Source organism: Xenopus laevis, chromosome 4L, assembly GCF_017654675.1.
Source record: "Xenopus laevis strain J_2021 chromosome 4L, Xenopus_laevis_v10.1, whole genome shotgun sequence".
In the NCBI taxonomy this organism is placed as follows: domain Eukaryota; kingdom Metazoa; phylum Chordata; class Amphibia; order Anura; family Pipidae; genus Xenopus; species Xenopus laevis.
In genome coordinates this window covers 154,090,744-154,115,123 of record NC_054377.1, presented here as the reverse complement: position 1 = coordinate 154,115,123, position 24,380 = coordinate 154,090,744, and the positions used below count along the sequence as shown (strand labels likewise).

The following is a 24,380-nucleotide window of genomic DNA, read 5'->3' as shown; positions in this document are numbered from 1 at the left end:
AATTCTAATTATTACATCTCTTCTACATTCAATTCTCTCCCAAATGAAATGTATCGACGGCCATTCAACAGGAATCATAGGGAGTGACGCCAATAACCTTATATTACAACAGGGGAACTCTGAGTATCACTCATGTATTATAAGGGATAATGTACCCCCTACTGTAAATGATAAGGATATTAGAAGTCACTGAGGGGTTGTTCTGTGACCATATAAAGACACAAGGCTGCAGGCTGAGTTATACAGGGAACTCTGAGTATCACTCATGTATTATAAGGGATAATGTACCCCCTACTGTAAATGATAAGGATATTAGAAGTCACCGAGGGGTCTGTGACCATATAAAGGCACAAGGCTGCAGGCTGAGTTATACAGGGAACTCTGAATATCACTCATGTATTATAAGGGATAATGTACCCCCTACTGTAAATGATAAGGATATTAGAAGTCACTGAGGGGTTGTTCTGTGACCATATAAAGGCACAAGGCTGCAGGCTGAGTTATACAGGGAACTCTGAGTATCACTCATGTATTATAAGGGATAATGTACCCCCTACTGTAAATGATAAGGATATTAGAAGTCACTGAGGGGTTGTTCTGTGACCATATAAAGGCACAAGGCTGCAGGCTGAGTTATACAGGGAACTCTGAGTATCACTCATGTATTATAAGGGATAATGTACCCCCTACTGTAAATGATAAGGATATTAGAAGTCACTGAGGGGTTGTTCTGTGACCATATAAAGGCACAAGGCTGCAGGCTGAGTTATACAGGGAACTCTGAGTATCACTCATGTATTATAAGGGATAATGTACCCCCTACTGTAAATGATAAGGATATTAGAAGTCACTGATGGGTTGTGACCATATAAAGGCACAAGGCTGCAGGCTGAGTTATACAGGGAACTCTGAGTATCACTCGTGTATTATAAGGGATAATGTACCCCCTACTGTAAATGATAAGGATATTAGAGGGGTTGTTCTGTGATCACATAAAATCAAAGTGAAAAGTGATTCAGTTAAAGGTTCTAGTTTGAATCCACAGAATCAGAAGAGTTTTGTCAGGATCAGGTGAAGCTGTTTGTGGGGTGAGGAGTCTGTTATGTGCAGTTTCTCTCTGTATTTTCTGCCGTTTCCTGTATTTATATAAAATAACCTCAGGCAGATAATTATCTCACACTTCCATCGTTACTGTAATTCTAATGAGGGGATTAGGAGTGAGGATTCCTTTGCATTGCTACACACAGTCGCGTTATTACTAATTCTATTGCTATTATTAGTCAGAGTCGCTCATTATAGTTCCCTGCCACGTTCCATCTGTGCTTGGGAAATTCATACTTTGCTTTTTCCTGTTGGATTGGGAAACTGAAGATTGTTCCTCGGGTGGGAAAGGAAATCTCATTATGTAAAGAAATATAATATATGGGGGGGTTGTTCCTTTCTGTGCAGTTCCAGGATTATCTCATGGATTGGATACTAAATGGGAATAACAGCCCCATACCCTCTGTAACTATATCCAAAAAAACGACCCCACTGGGAAATCAGATTCCCCCAAAATCACAGATTTAGGAAAAATCTATTTCATTGTCTGGATAATGTGAATCTTCATTTGCTCCAGGTCCATTAATTCACTCAGCAGCTGCTTCTGAACTTCTTGCTTCCTCTGCCCCAGCTCAGCTTTCCTATGTCTCCCCTGTGTCTCTGAATAAGCAAAACTCATGGGACTTGTGTGACTATTGTCTGATCCTGGTGCCTGAGAGACAGTGGGACCCCATGGAAGCCCCTTCTGTTATTCAGCTTTATAGCAAAACCCAATTATTTAGCTGGGCCAGTGGGGCCCCAACATTGTTATACTGTAAACTACAGCTGAAAGCTCCCAGTTATATCAGCTGACCTGAGCCTGATTCAAACCAGCCTTGATAGGGCCTCACTATTTCAAGTTTAACTATTTAAAAAGTTAGACCGTTCAGCATGTGATCCATCCACTGCCACAATGGCACTTACTGTCACCTTTTGCCTAATAGCTGCCATTTAATGGATACCATAGATAGGTACAAGGAAGGGTCGGATGCTTTATTCACCAGTAGCTCCTCCCAGCAGACAGGAGGGAGCCAATGAGATTAGAGGAGGGAAAGGGGTGTTACAGGGAGAGCTGGGAAGTGAATCAGGGGTACAGGCTGATACATTAGATAGGTACAAGGAAGGGTCGGATGCTTTATTCACCAGTAGCTCCTCCCAGCAGACAGGAGGGAGCCAATGAGATTAGAGGAGGGAAAGGGGTGTTACAGGGAGAGCTGGGAAGTGAATCAGGGGTACAGGCTGATACATTAGATAGCTACAAGGAAGGGTCGGATGCTTTATTCACCAGTAGCTCCTCCCAGCAGACAGGAGGGAGCCAATGAGATTAGAGGAGGGAAAGGGGTGTTACAGGGAGAGCTGGGAAGTGAATCAGGGGTACAGGCTGATACATTAGATAGGTACAAGGAAGGGTCGGATGCTTTATTCACCAGTAGCTCCTCCCAGCAGACAGGAGGGAGCCAATGAGATTAGAGGAGGGAAAGGGGTGTTACAGGGAGAGCTGGGAAGTGAATCAGGGGTACAGGCTGATACATTAGATAGGTATAAGAAGGGGTTGGATGGTGTTTAGCAAGTGAGGGAATACAGGGATATGGGAGATAGCTCATAGTACAAGTTGATCCAGGGACTGGTCCCATTGGAGTCAGGAAGGAATTTTACCCCCTCTGAGGCAAATTGGAGAGGCTTCAGATGGTTTTTTTTGCCTTCCTCTGGATCAACTGGTAGATAGGCAGATTAAAAAAATAATTAAAAGGTTGAACTTGATGGACGTGTGTCTTTTTTACTTACTATGTAACTATGTTACTGTGCCCACATTTTCCTAGTGTCACAATTTTGCCCTACCATCTCTATTTTGTTCTGTTATTTCCATCTTACCCTGCTGTCTCCCTGTTACCCTACTTCCTACATCTTTCTTCACTGTCTCCATCTTGTCCTACTGTCTCCATCTTGCCCTAATGTCTTCATCTTGCCCTACTGTCTCCATCTTGTCCTACTATCTCCATCTTGTCCTACTGTCTTCATCTTGCCCTACTGTCTCCATCTTGCCCTACTGTCTCCATCTTGTCGTACTGTCTCCTTCTTGTCCTACTGTCTCCATCTTGTCCTACTGTCTCCATCTTGTCCTACTGTCTCCATCTTGCCCTACTATCTCCATCTTGTCCTACTGTCTCCATCTTGTCCTACTATCTCCATCTTGTCCTACTGTCTCCATCTTGTCCTACTATCTCCATCTTGTCCTACTGTCTCCATCTTGTCCTACTGTCTCCATCTTGTCCTACTGTCTCCATCTTGTCCTACTATCTCCATCTTGTCCTACTGTCTCCATCTTGTCCTACTATCTCCATCTTGTCCTACTGTCTCCATCTTGTCCTACTGTCTCCATCTTGTCCTACTGTCTCCATCTTGTCCTACTGTCTCCATCTTATCCTACTATCTCCATCTTGTCCTACTGTCTCCATCTTGTCCTACTGTCTCCATCTTGTCCTACTGTCTCCATCTTATCCTACTATCTCCATCTTGTCCTACTATCTCTATCTTGTCCTACTGTCTCCATCTTGTCCTACTGTCTCCATTATTCCTACTATCTCCATCTTGTCCTACTGTCTCCATCTTGTCCTACTGTCTCCATCTTGTCCTACTGTCTCCATCTTGTCCTACTGTCTCCATCTTATCCTACTATCTCCATCTTGTCCTACTGTCTCCATCTTGTCCTACTGTCTCCATCTTGTCCTACTGTCTCCATCTTGTCCTACTGTCTCCATCTTGTCCTACTGTCTCCATCTTGTCCTACTGTCTCCATTTTGTCCTACTGTCTCCATCTTGTCCTACTATCTCCATCTTGTCCTACTGTCTCCATCTTACTCTCGGAAACATCTGTGGGGACCAGCCCTTAATTATATTCCATTGATTCCAGGGAAGAGAAGATGAAAGTTCTGTAGAAATGGAGGGAACATTTTCCATGTGAATATAAAATATTGTTGGTTCCATATTATTTCCCTCTGGAGGACAAATTCAAAGAGAACTTCCAGTGTCAGAATAATAGGAATTCTTTAATCTCAGTAAGTGGCACAAGCTGGGAATGTGAATGGGGAAAAGGAACATCTGGAGAACAGAAACCAGCTCAACCCCCTCACCCCCTTTGTGTCCGGTGTTTCTTTCACAGAGAAAGATCTGCAGTTGTGGTGGAATCTTACTATTCCCACTGTCTCACAGTTACAGGTCGTGCACCTATACAGACCTATAGTTTTGAGGCTGAGAACAAGATCCCTTTTTAATAGTGACACCACATTTTGCCAGTCTCTGCACCGTGATAGACCTCAATGAATCCTAAAAATTAAGTAAAGAATTTAGCAATCACTAAGTACCCTGGGATAAATACCATCCGGCCCCCGGACCTTTGTTTATCTTAACATGTTCTAGTCTCTTTCCTCATGAGTGAACCATGCCTCATTAGTTGTATTACTAGAATTGGGACTATTAAGAAGGAAACCTTCATTAACTGGTACCTTATCTGTGTAGACAGATGAAAAATAACTTTATGCTTTAGGACCAAATGACAGTAGGACAAGATGGAGAGTAGCGCAAGAAAGAGACAGTAGGACAAAATGGACAGAGTAGAGCAAATTGGAGACCGTATGGTAAGATGTAGACAGTAGGACAAGATGGAGACAGTAGGACAAGATGGAGACAGTAGAAAAAGATGGAGACAATAGGACAAGATGGAGACAGTAGGGAAAGATGGAGACAGTAGGACAAGATGGAGAGAGTAGGACAAGATGGAGACAGTAGGACAAGATGGAGACAGTAGGACAAGATGGAGACAGTAGGGCAAGATGAAGAGTAGGATAAGATAGAGACAGTAGAACAAGATGGAGACAGTAGATCAAGACGGGCACTGTAGCACAAGATGGAGACAGTAGGACAAGATGGAGACAGTAGAACAAGATGGAGACAGTAGATCAAGACTGCACTGTAGCACAAGATGGAGACAGTAGGACAAGATGGAGACAGTAGAACAACATGAAGACAGTAGCGCAAGATGGAGACAGTAGAACAAGATGGAGACAGTAGGGAAAGAAGTAGGAAGTAGCACTGTAGCACAAGATGAAGATCGTAGAACAAGATGGAGAAAGTAGGACAAGATGTAGACAGTAGGACAAGATGGAGCCAGTAGAGAGTATGACAATATGAAGACTGTAGAATAAGATGAAGACAATAGGACAAGATGGAGACAGTAGGGCAAGATGGAGACAGTAAGGAAAGATAGAGAAGTAGGGCAAGATGAAGACAGTAGGACAAGATGGAGACAGAAGAACAAGATTGAGACAGTAGGGCAAGATAGAGACAGTAGGGCAAGATGGTAATAGCAGGACAGGATGGAGACAGTATGACAAAATGAAGTCAGTAGGACAAGATGGAGACAGTAGAGCAAGATGGAGTCAGTAGGACTGGATGGAGACAGTGGGGCAAGATGGAGACAGTAGGGCAAGATGGAGACAGTAGGGCAAGATGGAGACAGTAGGGCAAGATGGAGACTGTAGAACAAGATGGAGACAGTAGGGCAAGATGGAGACAGTAGGACAAGATGGAGACAGTAGGACAAGATGGAGACAGTAGGGCAAGATGGAGACAGTAGAACAAGATGGAGAAAGTAAAACAAGATGGAGACAGTAGGACAAGATGGAGACAGTAGGACAAGATAGAGACAGTAGGGCAAGATGGAGACAGTAGGACAAGCTGGAGACAGTAGGACAAGATAGAGACAGTAGGACAAGATGGAGACAGTAGGACAAGATGGAGACAGTAGGGCAAGATGGAGATAGTTTGGATAAGACTTATACAGCTGCTCAACCTTTGGCCCTTTTATTATTCCCTGTCCCTCCAGCCTTCCCTCTGTCTGTCCATCCTACTCTTTGACCTGCTAAACTGCCCCCTGACCCTTGCAAGGTACTAACCCCCTTCTGGGGCACCTGAAGTTTATGCTTGGGGGTCTCACACAGATGGGAGCAGTTAGTGGAGCTCAGACAGCTGTTTCCTTTGTTTATTATAAACCAGACGGATTGGGGGTGGGGGGCAGAATATGAGCAACAGGAAAGTTTACGGCCACTGAACATAAAGAGGGGGCACATTTGTTCCCTGTACCTGCACTGCTGTTTACCCCCGGGGCCCCAGGACAAACATTAATACAGATTATTTAATATCCCAGCAAAACAAAAACAGCTCCGAACTTTAAATGAACTGGAATCTCCAACTGGATCAGATCCCTGAGCAGAAACAGAAAACTCAAATCAACAACAGGGGGGTCAATGTTCCCACGAGGAGCCGAATTCCGAATCCCAGAAACTCATCCCACAACCTGAAACCTGTTTATTTTTCACTTGAGCAGGAATTATTCTCTCACCAATCATCTTATTAAAGGGAAACTCCGTCTAATGTGAGATTATACAGTATAATTCATATCCATTCATTCCTCATTCTCTTCTCTGCACTGCTGCTTCTGACTCCTGATACAACTTCCCAATATCCATTCATTCCTCATTCTCACTGGGTTTATAGTTCTGTGTAACTGTCATTGTGTCTGTCCCTTTCTCTTCTCTGCACTGCTGCTTCTGACTCCTGATACAACTTCCCAATATCCATTCATTCCTCATTCTCACTGGGTTTATAGTTCTGTGTAACTGTCATTGTGTCTGTCCCTTTCTCTGCACTGCTGCCTCTGACTCCTGATACAACTTCCCAATATCCATTCATTCCTCATTCTCACTGGGTTTATAGTTCTGTGTAACTGTCATTGTGTCAGTCCCTTTCTCTTCTCTGCACTGCTGCTTCTGACTCCTGATACAACTTCCCAATATCCATTCATTCCTCATTCTCACTGGATTTATAGTTCTGTGTAACTGTCGTTGTGTCGGTCCCTTTCTCTGCACTGCTGCTTCTGACTCCTGATACAACTTCCCAATATCCATTCATTCCTCATTCTCACTGGGTTTATAGTTCTGTGTAACTGTCATTGTGTCTGTCCCTTTCTCTTCTCTGCACTGCTGCCTCTGACTCCTGATACAACTTCCCAATATCCATTCATTCCTCATTCTCACTGGGTTTATAGTTCTGTGTAACTGTCATTGTGTCAGTCCCTTTCTCTTCTCTGCACTGCTGCTTCTGACTCCTGATACAACTTCCCAATATCCATTCATTCCTCATTCTCACTGGGTTTATAGTTCTGTGTAACTGTCATTGTGTCTGTCCCTTTCTCTTCTCTGCACTGCTGCCTCTGACTCCTGATACAACTTCCCAATATCCATTCATTCCTCATTCTCACTGGGTTTATAGTTCTGTGTAACTGTCGTTGTGTCTGTCCCTTTCTCTGCACTGCTGCTTCTGACTCCTGATACAACTTCCCAATATCCATTCATTCCTCATTCTCACTGGGTTTATAGTTCTGTGTAACTGTCATTGTGTCTGTCCCTTTCTCTTCTCTGCACTGCTGCTTCTGACTCCTGATACAACTTCCCAATATCCATTCATTCCTCATTCTCACTGGGTTTATAGTTCTGTGTAACTGTCATTGTGTCAGTCCCTTTCTCTTCTCTGCACTGCTGCTTCTGACTCCTGATACAACTTCCCAATATCCATTCATTCCTCATTCTCACTGGGTTTATAGTTCTGTGTAACTGTCGTTGTGTCTGTCCCTTTCTCTGCACTGCTGCCTCTGACTCCTGATACAACTTCCCAATATCCATTCATTCCTCATTCTCACTGGGTTTATAGTTCTGTGTAACTGTCATTGTGTCTGTCCCTTTCTCTTCTCTGCACTGCTGCCTCTGACTCCTGATACAACTTCCCAATATCCATTCATTCCTCATTCTCATTGGGTTTATAGTTCTGTGTAACTGTCATGGTGTCTGTCCCTTTCTCTTCTCTGCACTGCTGCTTCTGACTCCTGATACAACTTCCCAATATCCATTCATTCCTCATTCTCACTGGGTTTATAGTTCTGTGTAACTGTCATTGTGTCTGTCCCTTTCTCTTCTCTGCACTGCTGCCTCTGACTCCTGATACAACTTCCCAATATCCATTCATTCCTCATTCTCACTGGGTTTATAGTTCTGTGTAACTGTCATTGTGTCTGTCCCTTTCTCTGCACTGCTGCTTCTGACTCCTGATACAACTTCCCAATATCCATTCATTCCTCATTCTCACTGGGTTTATAGTTCTGTGTAACTGTCGTTGTGTCTGTCCCTTTCTCTGCACTGCTGCTTCTGACTCCTGATACAACTTCCCAATATCCATTCATTCCTCATTCTCACTGGGTTTATAGTTTCTGTGTAACTGTCATTGTGTCTGTCCCTTTCTCTTCTCTGCACTGCTGCTTCTGACTCCTGATACAACTTCCCAATATCCATTCATTCCTCATTCTCACTGGGTTTATAGTTCTGTGTAACTGTCATTGTGTCAGTCCCTTTCTCTTCTCTGCACTGCTGCTTCTGACTCCTGATACAACTTCCCAATATCCATTCATTCCTCATTCTCACTGGGTTTATAGTTCTGTGTAACTGTCGTTGTGTCTGTCCCTTTCTCTGCACTGCTGCCTCTGACTCCTGATACAACTTCCCAATATCCATTCATTCCTCATTCTCACTGGGTTTATAGTTCTGTGTAACTGTCATTGGTGTCTGTCCCTTTCTCTTCTCTGCACTGCTGCCTCTGACTCCTGATACAACTTCCCAATATCCATTCATTCCTCATTCTCATTGGGTTTATAGTTCTGTGTAACTGTCATGGTGTCTGTCCTTTCTCTTCTCTGCACTGCTGCTTCTGACTCCTGATACAACTTCCAATATCCATTCATTCCTCATTCTCACTGGGTTTATAGTTCTGTGTAACTGTCATTGTGTCTGTCCCTTTCTCTTCTCTGCACTGCTGCTTCTGACTCCTGATACAACTTCCAATATCCATTCATTCCTCATTCTCACTGGGTTTATAGTTCTGTGTAACTGTCATTGTGGTCTGTCCCTTTCTCTGCACTGCTGCTTCTGACTCCTGATACAACTTCCCAATATCCATTCATTCCTCATTCTCACTGGGTTTATAGTTTCTGTGTAACTGTCATTGTGTCTGTCCCTTTCTCTTCTCTGCACTGCTGCTTCTGACTCCTGATACAACTTCCCAATATCCATTCATTCCTCATTCTCACTGGGTTTATAGTTCTGTGTAACTGTCATTGTGTCTGTCCCTTTCTCTGCACTGCTGCTTCTGACTCCTGATACAACTTCCCAATATCCATTCATTCCTCATTCTCATTGGGTTTATAGTTCTGTGTAACTGTCATGGTGTCTGTCCCTTTCTCTTCTCTGCACTGCTGCCTCTGACTCCTGATACAACTTCCCAATATCCATTCATTCCTCATTCTCACTGGGTTTATAGTTCTGTGTAACTGTCATTGTGTCTGTCTGTCCCTTTCTCTGCACTGCTGCTTCTGACTCCTGATACAACTTCCCAATATCCATTCATTCCTCATTCTCACTGGGTTTATAGTTCTGTGTAACTGTCATGGTGTCTGTCCCTTTCTCTTCTCTGCACTGCTGCTTCTGACTCCTGATACAACTTCCCAATATCCATTCATTCCTCATTCTCATTGGGTTTATAGTTCTGTGTAACTGTCATGGTGTCTGTCCCTTTCTCTTCTCTGCACTGCTGCTTCTGACTCCTGATACAACTTCCCAATATCCATTCATTCCTCATTCTCACTGGGTTTATAGTTCTGTGTAACTGTCATTGTGTCTGTCCCTTTCTCTGCACTGCTGCCTCTGACTCCTGATACAACTTCCCAATATCCATTCATTCCTCATTCTCACTGGGTTTATAGTTCTGTGTAACTGTCATTGTGTCTGTCCCTTTCTCTGCACTGCTGCTTCTGACTCCTGATACAACTTCCCAATATCCATTCATTCCTCATTCTCACAGTCATTGTGTCTGTTTCTGCAGCAAACTCTAATCTTCCTTCAGCTTTAAAGAGCCCTTAAATATTTTCACTTTGGAACCACCAAATAAAATTCTATAATTTTGCCGGGGGTGCTGTGAATTTTAAAGCACAAACAGCAGCTGCTGTGAAGGTAGTGGGAGTTGTAGTTAAGCAAGAGATGGAGGGCAGGTGGATGTGTCTGACAACTAAATATAAGAAATAATATATAAAGGACATTTTGGTGCTGGAGTGGCTCCTTTTTTCAAAGAAAAGTAACTTCTATTCAGCAAAGTGTATGGGACAAAACTGGCACCTGGGGCAACTGATGTGACAAATGAGGCCTCTGCCAAATATTATTTCTGGAGGAATTCTGCAGTCATTAATGTAACTGTATTTTTATATACACACTGATACACACTGATACACACTGATACACACTGATACACACTGATACACACTGATACACTGATACACTGACACACACTGATACACACTGATACACACTGATACACACTGATACACACTGATACACTGATACACTGACACACACTGATACACACTGATACACACTGATACACACTGATACACACTGATACACACTGATACAATACTGACACACACTGATACACTGATACACACTGATACACACTGATACACACTGATACACACTGATACACACTGATACACACTGATACACTGATACACACTGATACACACTGATACACACTGATACACACTGATACACACACTGATACACACTGATACACACTGATACACACTGATACACACTGACACACACTGATACACACTGATACACTGATACACTGACACACACTGATACACACTGATACACACTGATACACACTGATACACACTGATACACACTGATACACTGATACACACTGATACACACTGATACACACTGATACACACTGATACACACTGATACACTGATACACACTGATACACACTGATACACACTGATACAATACTGATACACACTGATACACACTGATACACTGATACATACTGATACACACTGATACACACTGATACAATACTGATACACACTGATACACACTGATACACTGATACACACCCCCCCTCATTAATTCAGCCAATTGTCTCCTGTGATTCCCCCCGTCGGGCCCTTCTGGGACAAGATTTGGGGGCTATTGTGACTCTCTGGTGAGAGAGAATAAAGGGAAGAGACCCCTGTCCCCCTCCAATTGTTCCATTTCTCTTTCAGGGACACTGGGGCTTTTCAGGATTTTTGTATGAGGAATAAGTTGTATCAGTGACACAATATATCAGCGTATTCCTGCCCCGAGTCCTGATGCAGCCTGTACAGCCAAACCACACAGACATGCGCTCTCTCCTACTACTGATTGTACTTACTACAGGCGTAAATGCAGGATAATAACAAGACCCCAAAATCGCTCCATGGAGTTCCTCCCAAATACTCGGCATCAGGAATGTCTATTACTCAATATGAAATATGTTACAAACTGTGCCAAGTTTATTGTATGAGAATGTGCCACTGCCCCTAATGATCATCCAGGGACTGAGCAGCAAAACCCAACAGAAACTTTAGTGACTTTCTACTTGTGTAACAACTGCTCCCTTTACTGTTGGACTTGGACATTAAAGAGATACTGACACCACAAATTAAACTACTTGTAACTTTGCCATAAAGTATTAGCCTGATACTTTTACATTACGTGTCTGATGCCTCTGTATGAGGGAGCTGCCATATGTGTGCGTTACTATTAGAAACTCTAAATGACAGAGTAACAAGGGACAGTCAGGTTGGCAAAACAGTCAGGTTTAGAAACTTCGACTAATAATAACTTAGATAAACAAACATCTTAGCAAAAATCAATCAATAAAGTAGTTTATTAGTGTCAGTATAACTTTAAATTACAGTGAGGTGTTTTATAACATTTCAGCAATGTCTTCAATTAGTATCTCCAGTCTGTGCCAACTACTTCTAATTAATAATGTCTGAGTAGCCAAAATCAACACATTTGACAAAAACACCCTACTGTCTCCATCTTGTCCTACTGTCTCCATCTTGTCCTACTGTCTCCATCTTGTCCTACTGTCTCCATCTTGTCCTACTGTCTCCATCTTGTCCTACTGTCTCCATCTTGTCCTACTGTCTCTATCTTGTCCTACTGTCTCTATCTTGTCCTACTGTCTCCATCTTGCCCTACTGTCTCCATCTTGTCTTACATTCTCCATCCTACTGTCTCCATCTTGTCCAACTTTCTACATCTTGTCCTACTGTCTCCGTCTTCCCCTACTGTCTCCATCTTGCCCTACTGTCTCCATCTTGCCCTACTGTCTCCATCTTCTGCTACTGTCTCCATCTTCTGCTACTGTCTCCATCTTGTCCAACTTTCTACATCTTCTCCTACTGTCTCCATCTTGTCCTACTGTCTCCATCTTGTTCTACTGTCTCCATCTTCTCCTACTGTCTCCATCTTGTCCTACTGTCTCCATCTTGTTCTACTGTCTCCATCTTCTGCTACTGTCTCCATCTTGCCCTACTGTCTCCATCTTGTTCTACTGTCTCCATCTTCTGCTACTGTCTCCATCTTGTCCTACTGTCTCCATCTTGTCCAACTTTCTACATCTTCTCCTACTGTCTCCATCTTGTCCTACTGTCTCCATCTTGCCCTACTGTCTCCATCTTGTCCTACCGTCTTCATCTTGTCCAACTTTCTACATCTTCTCCTACTGTCTCCATCTTGTCCTACTGTCTCCATCTTGTCCTACTGTCTCCATCTTGTTCTACTGTCTCCATCTTCTGCTACTGTCTCCATCTTGCCCTACTGTCTCCATCTTGTTCTACTGTCTCCATCTTCTGCTACTGTCTCCATCTTGTCCTACTGTCTCCATCTTGTCCAACTTTCTACATCTTCTCCTACTGTCTCCATCTTGTCCTACTGTCTCCATCTTGCCCTACTGTCTCCATCTTGTCCTACCGTCTTCATCTTGTCCAACTTTCTACATCTTCTCCTACTGTCTCCATCTTGTCCTACTGTCTCCATCTTGTCCTACTGTCTCCATCTTGCCCTACTGTCTCCATCTTGTCTTACATTCTCCATCCTACTGTCTCCATCTTGTCCAACTTTCTACATCTTGTCCTACTGTCTCCATCTTGTCCTACTGTCTCTATCTTGTCCTACTGTCTCCATCTTGTCCTACTGTCTCCATCTTGCCCTACTGTCTCCATCTTGTCCTACAGTCTCCATCTTGACCTACTGTCACCATCTTTTCCTACTGTCTCCATCTTGCCCTACTGTCTCCATCTTGTCCTACTGTCTTCATCTTGTCCTACTGTCTCCATCTTGTCCTACTGTCTCCATCTTGTTCTACTCTTTCCATTTTACTGTACAATAACTGAAATCTTCATGAGGTTTTCATGCAAAGCTGATAATATTCCCAGGAATGTTCTGTTTGGCCCCATCTTTTAGATAATACTAAATATTCATAGTAACTGCCCTTTTGCATTTGGATGCAGAGTTTCCTGAGGTCGAGGGAGTCTCCATTTGTTCTGATGCCAAACATGGAATGAACTAACAGATGTGGAGCAGATGAAGGGCCTGACCGATGTCCTGAGCTTCACATCCCAATGAGATCATCCCATCTGGCAGGTGGAGAATTGGGCAATAGAGCGACCCCAATGTGTCAGCTACAGGGCAGGTGCTTTGTTCTCTTTCCTTAACTGCTTAGTGCCCGCACTGGTGTATAATCAGAGATGTGCAGCAGCTCCAAATAAAGGCTTCTATGTTTCATCTATTTAAAAGAAAAGTAACACTAAAAAATTAAAATGTTTTAAAGGAATGACAATATAATGTAATGTTGTGCTGCACTGATACAACTGGTGGATTTGCTTCAGTAACTCTACTATAGTTTATATAAACACTCTGCTGTGTAGCCATGGGGGCAGCCATTCAAGCACAGGATACACAGTAGATAACAGATAAGTACTACTATAGTTTATATAAACAATCTGCTGTGTAGCCATGGGGGCAGCCATTCAAGCACAGGATACACAGTAGATAACAGATAAGTACTACTATAGTTTATATAAACACTCTGCTGTGTAGCCATGGGGGCAGCCATTCAAGCACAGGATACACAGTAGATAACAGATAAGTACTACTATAGTTTATATAAACAATCTGCTGTGTAGCCATGGGGGCAGCCATTCAAGCACAGGATACACAGTAGATAACAGATAAGTACTACTATAGTTTATATAAACAATCTGCTGTGTAGCCATGGGGGCAGCCATTCAAGCACAGGATACACAGTAGATAACAGATAAGTACTACTATAGTTTATATAAACAATCTGCTGTGTAGCCATGGGGGCAGCCATTCAAGCACAGGATACACAGTAGATAACAGATAAGTACTACTATAGTTTATATAAACAATCTGCTGTGTAGCCATGGGGGCAGCCATTCAAGCACAGGATACACAGTAGATAACAGATAAGTACTACTATAGTTTATATAAACAATCTGCTGTGTAGCCATGGGGGCAGCCATTCAAGCACAGGATACACAGTAGATAACAGATAAGTACTACTATAGTTTATATAAACAAGCTGCTGTGTAGCCATGGGGGCAGCCATTCAAGCACAGGATACACAGTAGATAACAGATAAGTACTACTATAGTTTATATAAACAAGCTGCTGTGTAGCCATGGGGGCAGCCATTCAAGCACAGGATACACAGTAGATAACAGATAAGTACTACTATAGTTTATATAAACAAGCTGCTGTGTAGCCATGGGGGCAGCCATTCAAGCACAGGATACACAGTAGATAACAGATAAGTACTACTATAGTTTATATAAACACTCTGCTGTGTAGCCATGGGGGCAGCCATTCAAGCACAGGATACACAGTAGATAACAGATAAGTACTACTATAGTTTATATAAACAAGCTGTTGTGTAGCCATGGGGCAGCCATTCAAGCACAGGATACACAGTAGATAACAGATAAGTACTACTATAGTTTATATAAACAAGCTGCTGTGTAGACATGGGGGCAGCCATTCAAGCACAGGATACACAGTAGATAACAGATAAGTACTACTATAGTTTATATAAACACTCTGCTGTGTAGCCATGGGGGCAGCCATTCAAGCACAGGATACACAGTAGATAACAGATAAGTACTACTATAGTTTATATAAACAAGCTGTTGTGTAGCCATGGGGCAGCCATTCAAGCACAGGATACACAGTAGATAACAGATAAGTACTACTATAGTTTATATAAACAAGCTGCTGTGTAGCCATGGGGGCAGCCATTCAAGCACAGGATACACAGTAGATAACAGATAAGTACTACTATAGTTTATATAAACAAGCTGTTGTGTAGCCATGGGGCAGCCATTCAAGCACAGGATACACAGTAGATAACAGATAAGTACTACTATAGTTTATATAAACAAGCTGCTGTGTAGCCATGGGGGCAGCCATTCAAGCACAGGATACACAGTAGATAACAGATAAGTACTACTATAGTTTATATAAACACTCTGCTGTGTAGCCATGGGGGCAGCCATTCAAGCACAGGATACACAGTAGATAACAGATAAGTACTACTATAGTTTATATAAACAAGCTGCTGTGTAGTCATGGGGCAGCCATTCAAGCACAGGATACACAGTAGATAACAGATAAGTACTACTATAGTTTATATAAACACTCTGTTGTGTAGCCATGGGGGCAGCCATTCAAGTCTGTTGTGTAGCCATGGGGGCAGCCATTCAAGTACAGGATACACAGTAGATAACAGATAAGTACTACTATAGTTTATATAAACAAGCTGCTGTGTAGCCATGGGGGTCTCCATTGAATGGCTGCCACCATTGCTACACAGCAGCTTATTTATATAAACTATAGTAGTACTTATCTGTTATCTACTGTGTATCCTGTGCTTGAATGGCTGCCCCCATGGCTACACAGCAGCTTGTTTATATAAACTATAGTAGTACTTATCTGTTATCTACTGTGTATCCTGTACTTGAATGGCTGCCCCCATGGCTACACAGCAGCTTGTTTATATAAACTATAGTATTACTTATCTGTTATCTACTGTGTATCCTGTGCTTGAATGGCTGCCCCCATGGCTACACAGCAGCTTGTTTATATAAACTATAGTAGTACTTATCTGTTATCTACTGTGTATCCTGTACTTGAATGGCTGCCCCCATGGCTACACAGCAGCTTGTTTATATAAACTATAGTAGTACTTATCTGTTATCTACTGTGTATCCTGTGCTTGAATGGCTGCCCCCATGGCTACACAACAGCTTGTTTATTTAAACTGTAGTAGAGTTTCTCAAGAAAACACACCAGTTTTACTAGTGGAGGGCAACAGTAAATTATATTGTCATTATTTTAAAATACTTTTCTTTTTGGTGTTATTGTTCCTTTAAACTGACAGACCAGATGTAAGGAGTCTCTGAATGTGTAATTAGACAGTGCTGAGTGAGGTTTCAGTTGACTAGACAGTCACAAGCAGGGTCACAAGTGAGTGTCCCTTGGAAATACATTAGTTAAGTTAGACAAATGGGATGTACTGATTGGTGCCAAGCGAGTCTTATAGTAGAAAGCCTGTGGGAGACACTATAACAGAAAGAGGTGGTCTTGTCCCAAAAACAACATCTGAGTGATTATCCTAAGTGACGTCACTATGGGGCAATAATTCTGATGAGTGACGTCACAATGAGACAAATACTAAAGAACTTCTCAGGGAGAGTGAGAACAAATTGGCTTAGGAGTTTTATTGCAGTTGTGCCCTTTGTGTGGGGCAGGAGTCACGTGAGGCGAGAGTGTTAGACACATATATTTGGGGGCGCAGAGCTGAGAGGCGAGTTTATTTGGAAATCTTGTGAGGAGTTGGCAAAAGGCTCCAATGAAATTCCCCGCACAGGATTTTCTCCCCGGGTGCAGGAAATACGGGGAGGTCTTGGCACGGTGCTTGAGAGTTTGGCCACCAGGCAGCTCCCATAATAGTAGCCCCGGCCACAAAACACACATGTTGGCTCTGGGGGTACAAACCCAGCCTGGGGGTAGCGAGTGTGTTCTGGGGCCGCTGTGAGGAATTAGAGTTTTTATGAGAAATCTTTGTAGAATTCCTCCATCTGGAGAACATTTAGGAGCATCGAGTCTCTTTGAAGGTTCCTGCTGGATTCAGGGGCCCCCCAAACAGGCCCACAGGGGTTACTGACCCCCAGAGTCCTAAAGGAGGGGGGACGGCCTTGAAACCTAAGATGGCAACTGACACAAAGCGGGACCCCATTAAATTATAAATCTAACCTGAGCACTTTGCAACCGCGCGAAAACTGCAGTTAAAGGAGAAGTTAACCTTTTAGGATTTTGCAGATGGAAGTGATTTAAGCAATGGATCTTGTTATTTACCAACCATTTGCTTCTCTTCTGTTTCCCCCCAACTCAAACTTCAAACACAATCATCTCCCTCCCTGGGTCACTGACCCCAGCAATTAGAGACTCGGAATCAATATTATTCCTCATTATAAGTATTATTTCTGATTTACATCAGATCTGCTGTATGGTCCAGATTCCAGATATCCAATCAGCAATGGCCCCGCCTGGTAAGGTCCCTTTATATAAAGGCGCAGTTACAGCACTGCTGTCTGGAGAGGCCTGACTACAGAAACAATGTACCAACTCCCACAATGCAAAGTCCCCCTCTTTCTCCACAAGTCTTCAGTCAACTGGCCCTTACCCTCCTGTAATACCGACCCCTAGAGGGGGTACTGTACCCCGACATACCTCCTAACCAATATAAAAGGGGTAGTATCCCCCTTTGTGCAACATGAGTGCAATGAAGAGGGCTTGTGCTGATCATACATTGTTTTATAAGGCAATATCTCTTTTTTGTGTTATTTCTCGAGCCAAATAGGGAAACAGAGACATTGAAATTAATTTCATTTTTTTCCAAGGGTGGTGGGGTTTGTTTATACAGAGCTCATTACCTCTTGTTATACTAACAGTGCTCCCTTACTGTTTATAGTAATATAATTTTTAGCAGAAGCTCCATTATTTTACACATGCTTGTGTCCGCGGCATGTCATGGCAAGGAATTATGGGTAAAACCCGATCATGTGATTAAATTAATGTTGCTGATTTGCTCACATGGCTTCACCCTAATTGCGTTCAGATTTCCCAGTCACCCCAATGGCCCCCCCTTACCTTGAGCGCTGCAGTTCCATCTCCAGTTGCTTCAGGCGCATTTGGAGGAGGGGAACTTTATTGGATTTCTCTTCCAATTCTTTAACCTTCGTGAAACAGGTCAGAACCACCTGCCGGGCCTCCCCCGCCCTCCTCCTCATCTCCACCTGCTCCTCCTTCATTCTCCGACTCAGCTCCTCCCCCCGAGCCAGACATTCCTGCGAGCGACCAAGCTCCTCCTCCAGCTCTTGGTTAATCCGGATCAGTTCTTGGATCTGGACATCACTCGAGTTTTGGATCAAACTGACCCTCTGCACCACTTGTTCCACATGTTCCACGTGCTGAGTGAGTGTGTAAGTGTGAGTGAGCACTCGGCTGTCTGATGTGGCCCCGCCCCCTTCCGCTGTCTGGCTCTTCCTCAGACCAACCTCAAATAGGGAAAATAAATGGAAAATCCAATAAGTGGATCCCTCATCTCGACATTTAAGGGAAAGTAAACCCATACATAAAATTAGCTTCCCAATATCCATTCATTCCTCATTCTCTTCACTGCACTGCTGCCTCTGACTCCTGATACAACTTCCCAATATCCATTCATTCCTCATTCTCACTGGGTTTATAGTTCTGTGTAACTGTCATTGTGTCTGTCCCTTTCTCTTCTCTGCACTGCTGGTTCTGACTCCTGATACAACTTCCCAATATCCATTCATTCCTCATTCTCACTGGGTTTATAGTTCTGTGTAACTGTCATTGTGTCTGTCCCTTTCTCTTCTCTGCACTGCTGCTTCTGACTCCTGATACAACTTCCCAATATCCATTCATTCCTCATTCTCACTGGGTTTATAGTTCTGTGTAACTGTCATTGTGTCTGTCCCTTTCTCTGCACTGCTGCTTCTGACTCCTGATACAACTTCCCAATATCCATTCATTCCTCATTCTCACTGGGTTTATAGTTCTGTGTAACTGTCATTGTGTCTGTCCCTTTCTCTTCTCTGCACTGCTGCTTCTGACTCCTGATACAACTTCCCAATATCCATTCATTCCTCATTCTCACTGGGTTTATAGTTCTGTGTAACTGTCATTGTGTCTGTCCCTTTCTCTGCACTGCTGCTTCTGACTCCTGATACAACTTCCCAATATCCATTCATTCCTCATTCTCACTGGGTTTATAGTTCTGTGTAACTGTCATTGTGTCTGTCCCTTTCTCTTCTCTGCACTGCTGCCTCTGACTCCTGATACAACTTCCCAATATCCATTCATTCCTCATTCTCACTGGGTTTATAGTTCTGTGTAACTGTCATTGTGTCTGTCCCTTTCTCTTCTCTGCACTGCTGCTTCTGACTCCTGATACAACTTCCCAATATCCATTCATTCCTCATTCTCACTGGGTTTGTAAATACAAAACTACTCTCTGGGGGCACAGGGTTACACAGAGCAGTTTATATTAATATATATCACTTTCCGTGGCTTCATGCGGGGTCTCTAGATGCTGCTCATGTGAAATATCAGTGATTCCCAACCAGCGGCTCTAGTGCAAGTCCCGACCCCTTGGCTGTTGCTCCCAGTGGTCTCTGAGCAGATATTATTTCTGAGTTTGAGGCCGGAGGGAAGTTTATTTGGATAAACACCAGATGTAAAACCTGTCGGCTGCCTGGCCACATGGGGGGCTACCAGTTACCAATCACGTTTTGTCCCCCTAGAAAATCTACTCATGATTGTGCTGCTCTGAGACTCTTTGTAAATGTCATTGTGGCTCATGGGTAGAAAAGGTTGGGGGACCCCCGTGTAAGAGACTCCAGACCAGAAAGAGTTTAGGGAGGGGATCTCAGGAGACAAGTTACTGAATGTTGTTCATTTACTGTGACATTTACTAAAACTGTAATTAGTGACTGACACAGGGGGGTACAAGGGTTTAGCCCCATTAGGGAACATTGATGCCTCCCCCTATGGAAGTCATTGAGAACATACTTTGTGTCTAGGGGTGTCTGGGGGTAATTAAATAAGCAATTCCGGTCCGCAGTTTCTTCTGACACCCCTTCCCCACTGGGGGCCCCTATTTGCCCCACTAATACACAATCCTAATTCCTGAGCACCCAATGGTCTGACCGTGGCCCCTGCTTGTTACCTGTGTGTCCCGAGCCCCCCCCCGTGACACTGACACCCCCCAGTACCTGAGTATAAGGGGCCCCTCTCACCTGCAGGGCCAGACATCGGGCATCACTGCTCTGTAGCGCGGCCCTCAGATCCTCCACCAGTTCCCGGAGGCTGCTGTTCTCCTGCTCCAGACTCCGCTCTGCGTCAGACTCCAGGCGGCTCCGAGGGGGCGGGTCTCTGCGTCTCCTCGGGCTCCGCAGGCGGATCTGGGTCTGGATGAGTTCAGTGTCGGTGCCGCAGGGGAAGCGGCAGGTGTCGGAAGCAGATTTGCCGCTGAAGTAGCCGCAGAGTCGGGCGTGGAACTGGCGGAAGGTGAGTTGCCCCGGGAGGTTGTCCAGTAGCCCCTCACATTCCTCCTGCCCCCCCGACCCCTCCAGCCCCAGCACGTGACACAGAGCGCGGAAATCTGCCCCAGGGATGGTCTCTTGTGCCCCCCAGTCCAAGTGATGGAAAACCTCCTGCAGGTACTGGTCCAGCCCAGTGGCCAAAACGATGATCTCGTTCTCCACCCCCCGGTCCTGTCCGAAGTGATGAGTCAGAGCGCTGAGCAGCCACTGGGGCCGCCGGGCCGGACTATACGAGTCTCCCCTAGTGACCTCCAGCCTGGGAATGACACGGGCCCCGGGGCCCAACCGGACGATTTGGGACTATTTGTCCAACTGAGACTCCCCCTCCCTCCTCCAGCCTCACCAACTGAACTCATGGGCGTGTCCTGCTCCCCGACCCCCCAGCACCGACCCCTCCCTCCAATGAGACACTGAGCGCAGAGACACAGAGAGAGAGAAGGATAATGGGAGGGGGGTGAACTCCCCCGAACTGACTATACCCCCCTCCTGATAAATGCTCGTTGTGAAAGAGTCACCGACCCTCATAACTACTTCTGTCTGACACTGACACATCCCGAGACATTTACTGATACTAAAGCTGACATTCTTCTCTGACCCCCCCAACTTTACTGACCCCCACCTTTACTTCTGTCCCCCCAACTCTACTTCTATTGTCTCTTTACTCCCCCCCACTGTACTTCTATTGTCTCTTTACTTCCCCCCAACTCTACTTCTATTGTCTCTTTACTTCCCCCCAACTCTACTTCTATTGTCTCTTTACTTCCCCCCAACTGTACTTCTATTGTCTTTTTACTTCCCCCCAACTGTACTTCTATTGTCTCTTTACTTTCCCCAACTGTACTTCAATTGTCTCTTTACTTCCCCCCAACTCTACTTCTATTGTCTCTTTACTTCCCCCAACTCTACTTCTATTGTCTCTTTACTTCCCCCAACTCTACTTCTATTGTCTCTTTACTTCCCCCAACTGTACTTCTATTGTCTCTTTACTTCCCCCAACTGTACTTCTATTGTCTCTTTACTTCCCCCCAACTCTACTTCTATTGTCTCTTTACTTCCCTCAACTATACTTCTATTGTCTCTTTACTTCCCCCAACTGTACTTCAATTGTCTCTTTACTTCCCCCCAACTCTACTTCTATTGTCTCTTTACTTCCCCCAACTGTACTTCTATTGTCTCTTTACTTCCCCCAACTGTACTTCTATTGTCTCTTTACTTCCCCCAACTGTACTTCTATTGTCTCTTTACTTCCCCCAACTCTACTTCTATTGTCTCTTTACTTCCCCCAACTGTACTTCCATTGTCTCTTTAATTCCCCCAACTCTACTTCTATTGTCTCTTTACTTCCCCCCAACTCTACTTCTATTGTCTCTTTACTTCCCCCAACTGTACTTCTATTGTCTCTTTACTTCCCCCAACTGTACTTCTATTGTCTCTTTACTTCCCCCCAACTGTACTTCTATTGTCTCTTTACTTCCCCCAACTCTACTTCTATTGTCTCTTTACTTCCCCCAACTGTACTTCTATTGTCTCTTTAATTCCCCCAACTCTACTTCTATGGTCTCTTTACCTCCCCCAACTGTTCTTCTATTGTCTATTTACTTCCCCCAACTGTACTTTTGTCTCTTTAATTTCCCCAACTCTACTTCTATTGTCTCTTTACTCCCCCCAACTGTACTTCTATTGTCTCTTTAATTCCCCCAACTGTACTTCCATTGTCTCTTTACCTCCCCCAACTGTTCTTCTATTGTCTCTTTACTTCCCCCAACTGTACTTCTATTGTCTCTTTACTTCCCCCCAACTCTACTTCTATTGTCTCTTTACTTCCCCCCAACTGTACTTCTATTGTCTCTTTACTTCCCCCCAACTGTACTTCAATTGTCTCTTTACTTCCCCCAACTCTACTTTTATTGTCTCTTTACTTTCCCCCAACTGTACTTCTATTGTCTCTTTACTTCCCCCCAACTCTACTTCTATTGTCTCTTTACTTCCCCCCAACTGTACTTCTATTGTCTTTTTACTTCCCCCCAACTGTACTTCTATTGTCTCTTTACTTTCCCCAACTGTACTTCAATTGTCTCTTTACTTCCCCCCAACTCTACTTCTATTGTCTCTTTACTTCCCCCAACTCTACTTCTATTGTCTCTTTACTTCCCCCAACTCTACTTCTATTGTCTCTTTACTTCCCCCCAACTCTACTTCTATTGTCTCTTTACTTCCCCCAACTGTACTTCTATTGTCTCTTTACTTCCCCCCAACTCTACTTCTATTGTCTCTTTACTTCCCCCAACTGTACTTCTATTGTCTCTTTACTTCCCCCAACTGTACTTCTATTGTCTCTTTACTTCCCCCAACTGTACTTCTATTGTCTCTTTACTTCCCCCAACTCTACTTCTATTGTCTCTTTACTTCCCCCAACTGTACTTCTATTGTCTCTTTACTTCCCCCAACTCTACTTCTATTGTCTCTTTACTTCCCCCAACTCTACTTCTATTGTCTCTTTACTTCCCCCAACTCTACTTCTATTGTCTCTTTACTTCCCCCAACTGTACTTCTATTGTCTCTTTACTTCCCCCCAACTCTACTTCTATTGTCTCTTTACTTCCCCCAACTCTACTTCTATTGTCTCTTTACTTCCCCCCAACTGTACTTCTATTGTCTCTTTACTTTCCCCCAACTCTACTTCTATTGTCTCTTTACTTCCCCCAACTGTACTTCTATTGTCTCTTTACTTCCCCCAACTCTACTTCTATTGTCTCTTTACTTCCCCTGGTGTATATATTTTAGTGAAAAAGGGGTGGAAACAGCCAAATATTGGCATTACCAAGTGAAAAAATAATTAATAGGTTTAATAAAGAGTGAAACAAGACTCACAGTTTACCCCAGTCTATGGGTAAATATATTTACATAACCAAAAAAATATGAGATTTTTTCAAAACAATAAACTAAAAACTGTTTTTTAAAAGTTCAATTCCATTTATTAGTACAATACAGATGATGTCCTAACGTGTTTCTTGCCTATTGTGGAACTTTCTCATATCTAGTGTTGCCACCTCTTCTAGAGAATAATAATGGCCTGCCTATATATTTCTGGTTGTTCCCTATTAATAACATTGTTATCAAGCAGCAATACTGTATGTATGTATGTATGTAACTCTCCTCACAGCCTATGAGTAAGTGCCCCAATAGGTATGAAACGTGTTGGGCATCACCTGTATTGTACTAATAAATGGAATTGAACTTTTAAAAAACAGTTTTTAGTTTATTGTTTTGAAAAAATCTGATATGTTTTGGTTATGTAAATATTGTGTCCTCAGTTGTACAGAGATTCTCAGCTGAGACTTGTGTGTCAGTAAAAGGAGAGAGAGTTGCAGTTCATGTGCTGGAGGGTAATTTGTGATCGGAGGGTAATTTGGGGTCGGAGAGTAATTTGGGGTCGGAGAGTAATTTGGGGTCGGAGGGTCGGGCTGAGACATTGAATGCAAATATAGATGATGGAAAAGGAATTCCAGGAGGGATTAGTGCAAATGAACGTTTATTGTGAGTAGTGTCAAACAGGACATGTTTCGGGTTCAATTCTCTTTATCAAGTGAATAACATTAATTAATAAGTGTT

The 24,380-nt window shown here is 43.5% G+C and overlaps 1 protein-coding gene across 1 annotated transcript in view; it reads right to left on the bottom strand.

Moving 5' to 3' along the window:
- The window catches only part of LOC108704010 (EF-hand and coiled-coil domain-containing protein 1-like), a 35,783-nt gene extending 14,463 nt beyond the window's left edge, over positions 1–21,320 (bottom strand). The window contains exons 1-3 of the mRNA XM_041591071.1: positions 21,243–21,320; positions 20,463–21,068; positions 18,289–18,695 (exon numbers count right to left, since the gene is read on the bottom strand). Of these exons, the coding sequence (XP_041447005.1) occupies positions 18,289–18,695; positions 20,463–21,068; positions 21,243–21,320 (1,091 nt within the window). The remainder of the gene's footprint in view (positions 1–18,288; positions 18,696–20,462; positions 21,069–21,242) is intronic.
- Positions 21,321–24,380: the final 3,060 nt, after the last annotated feature.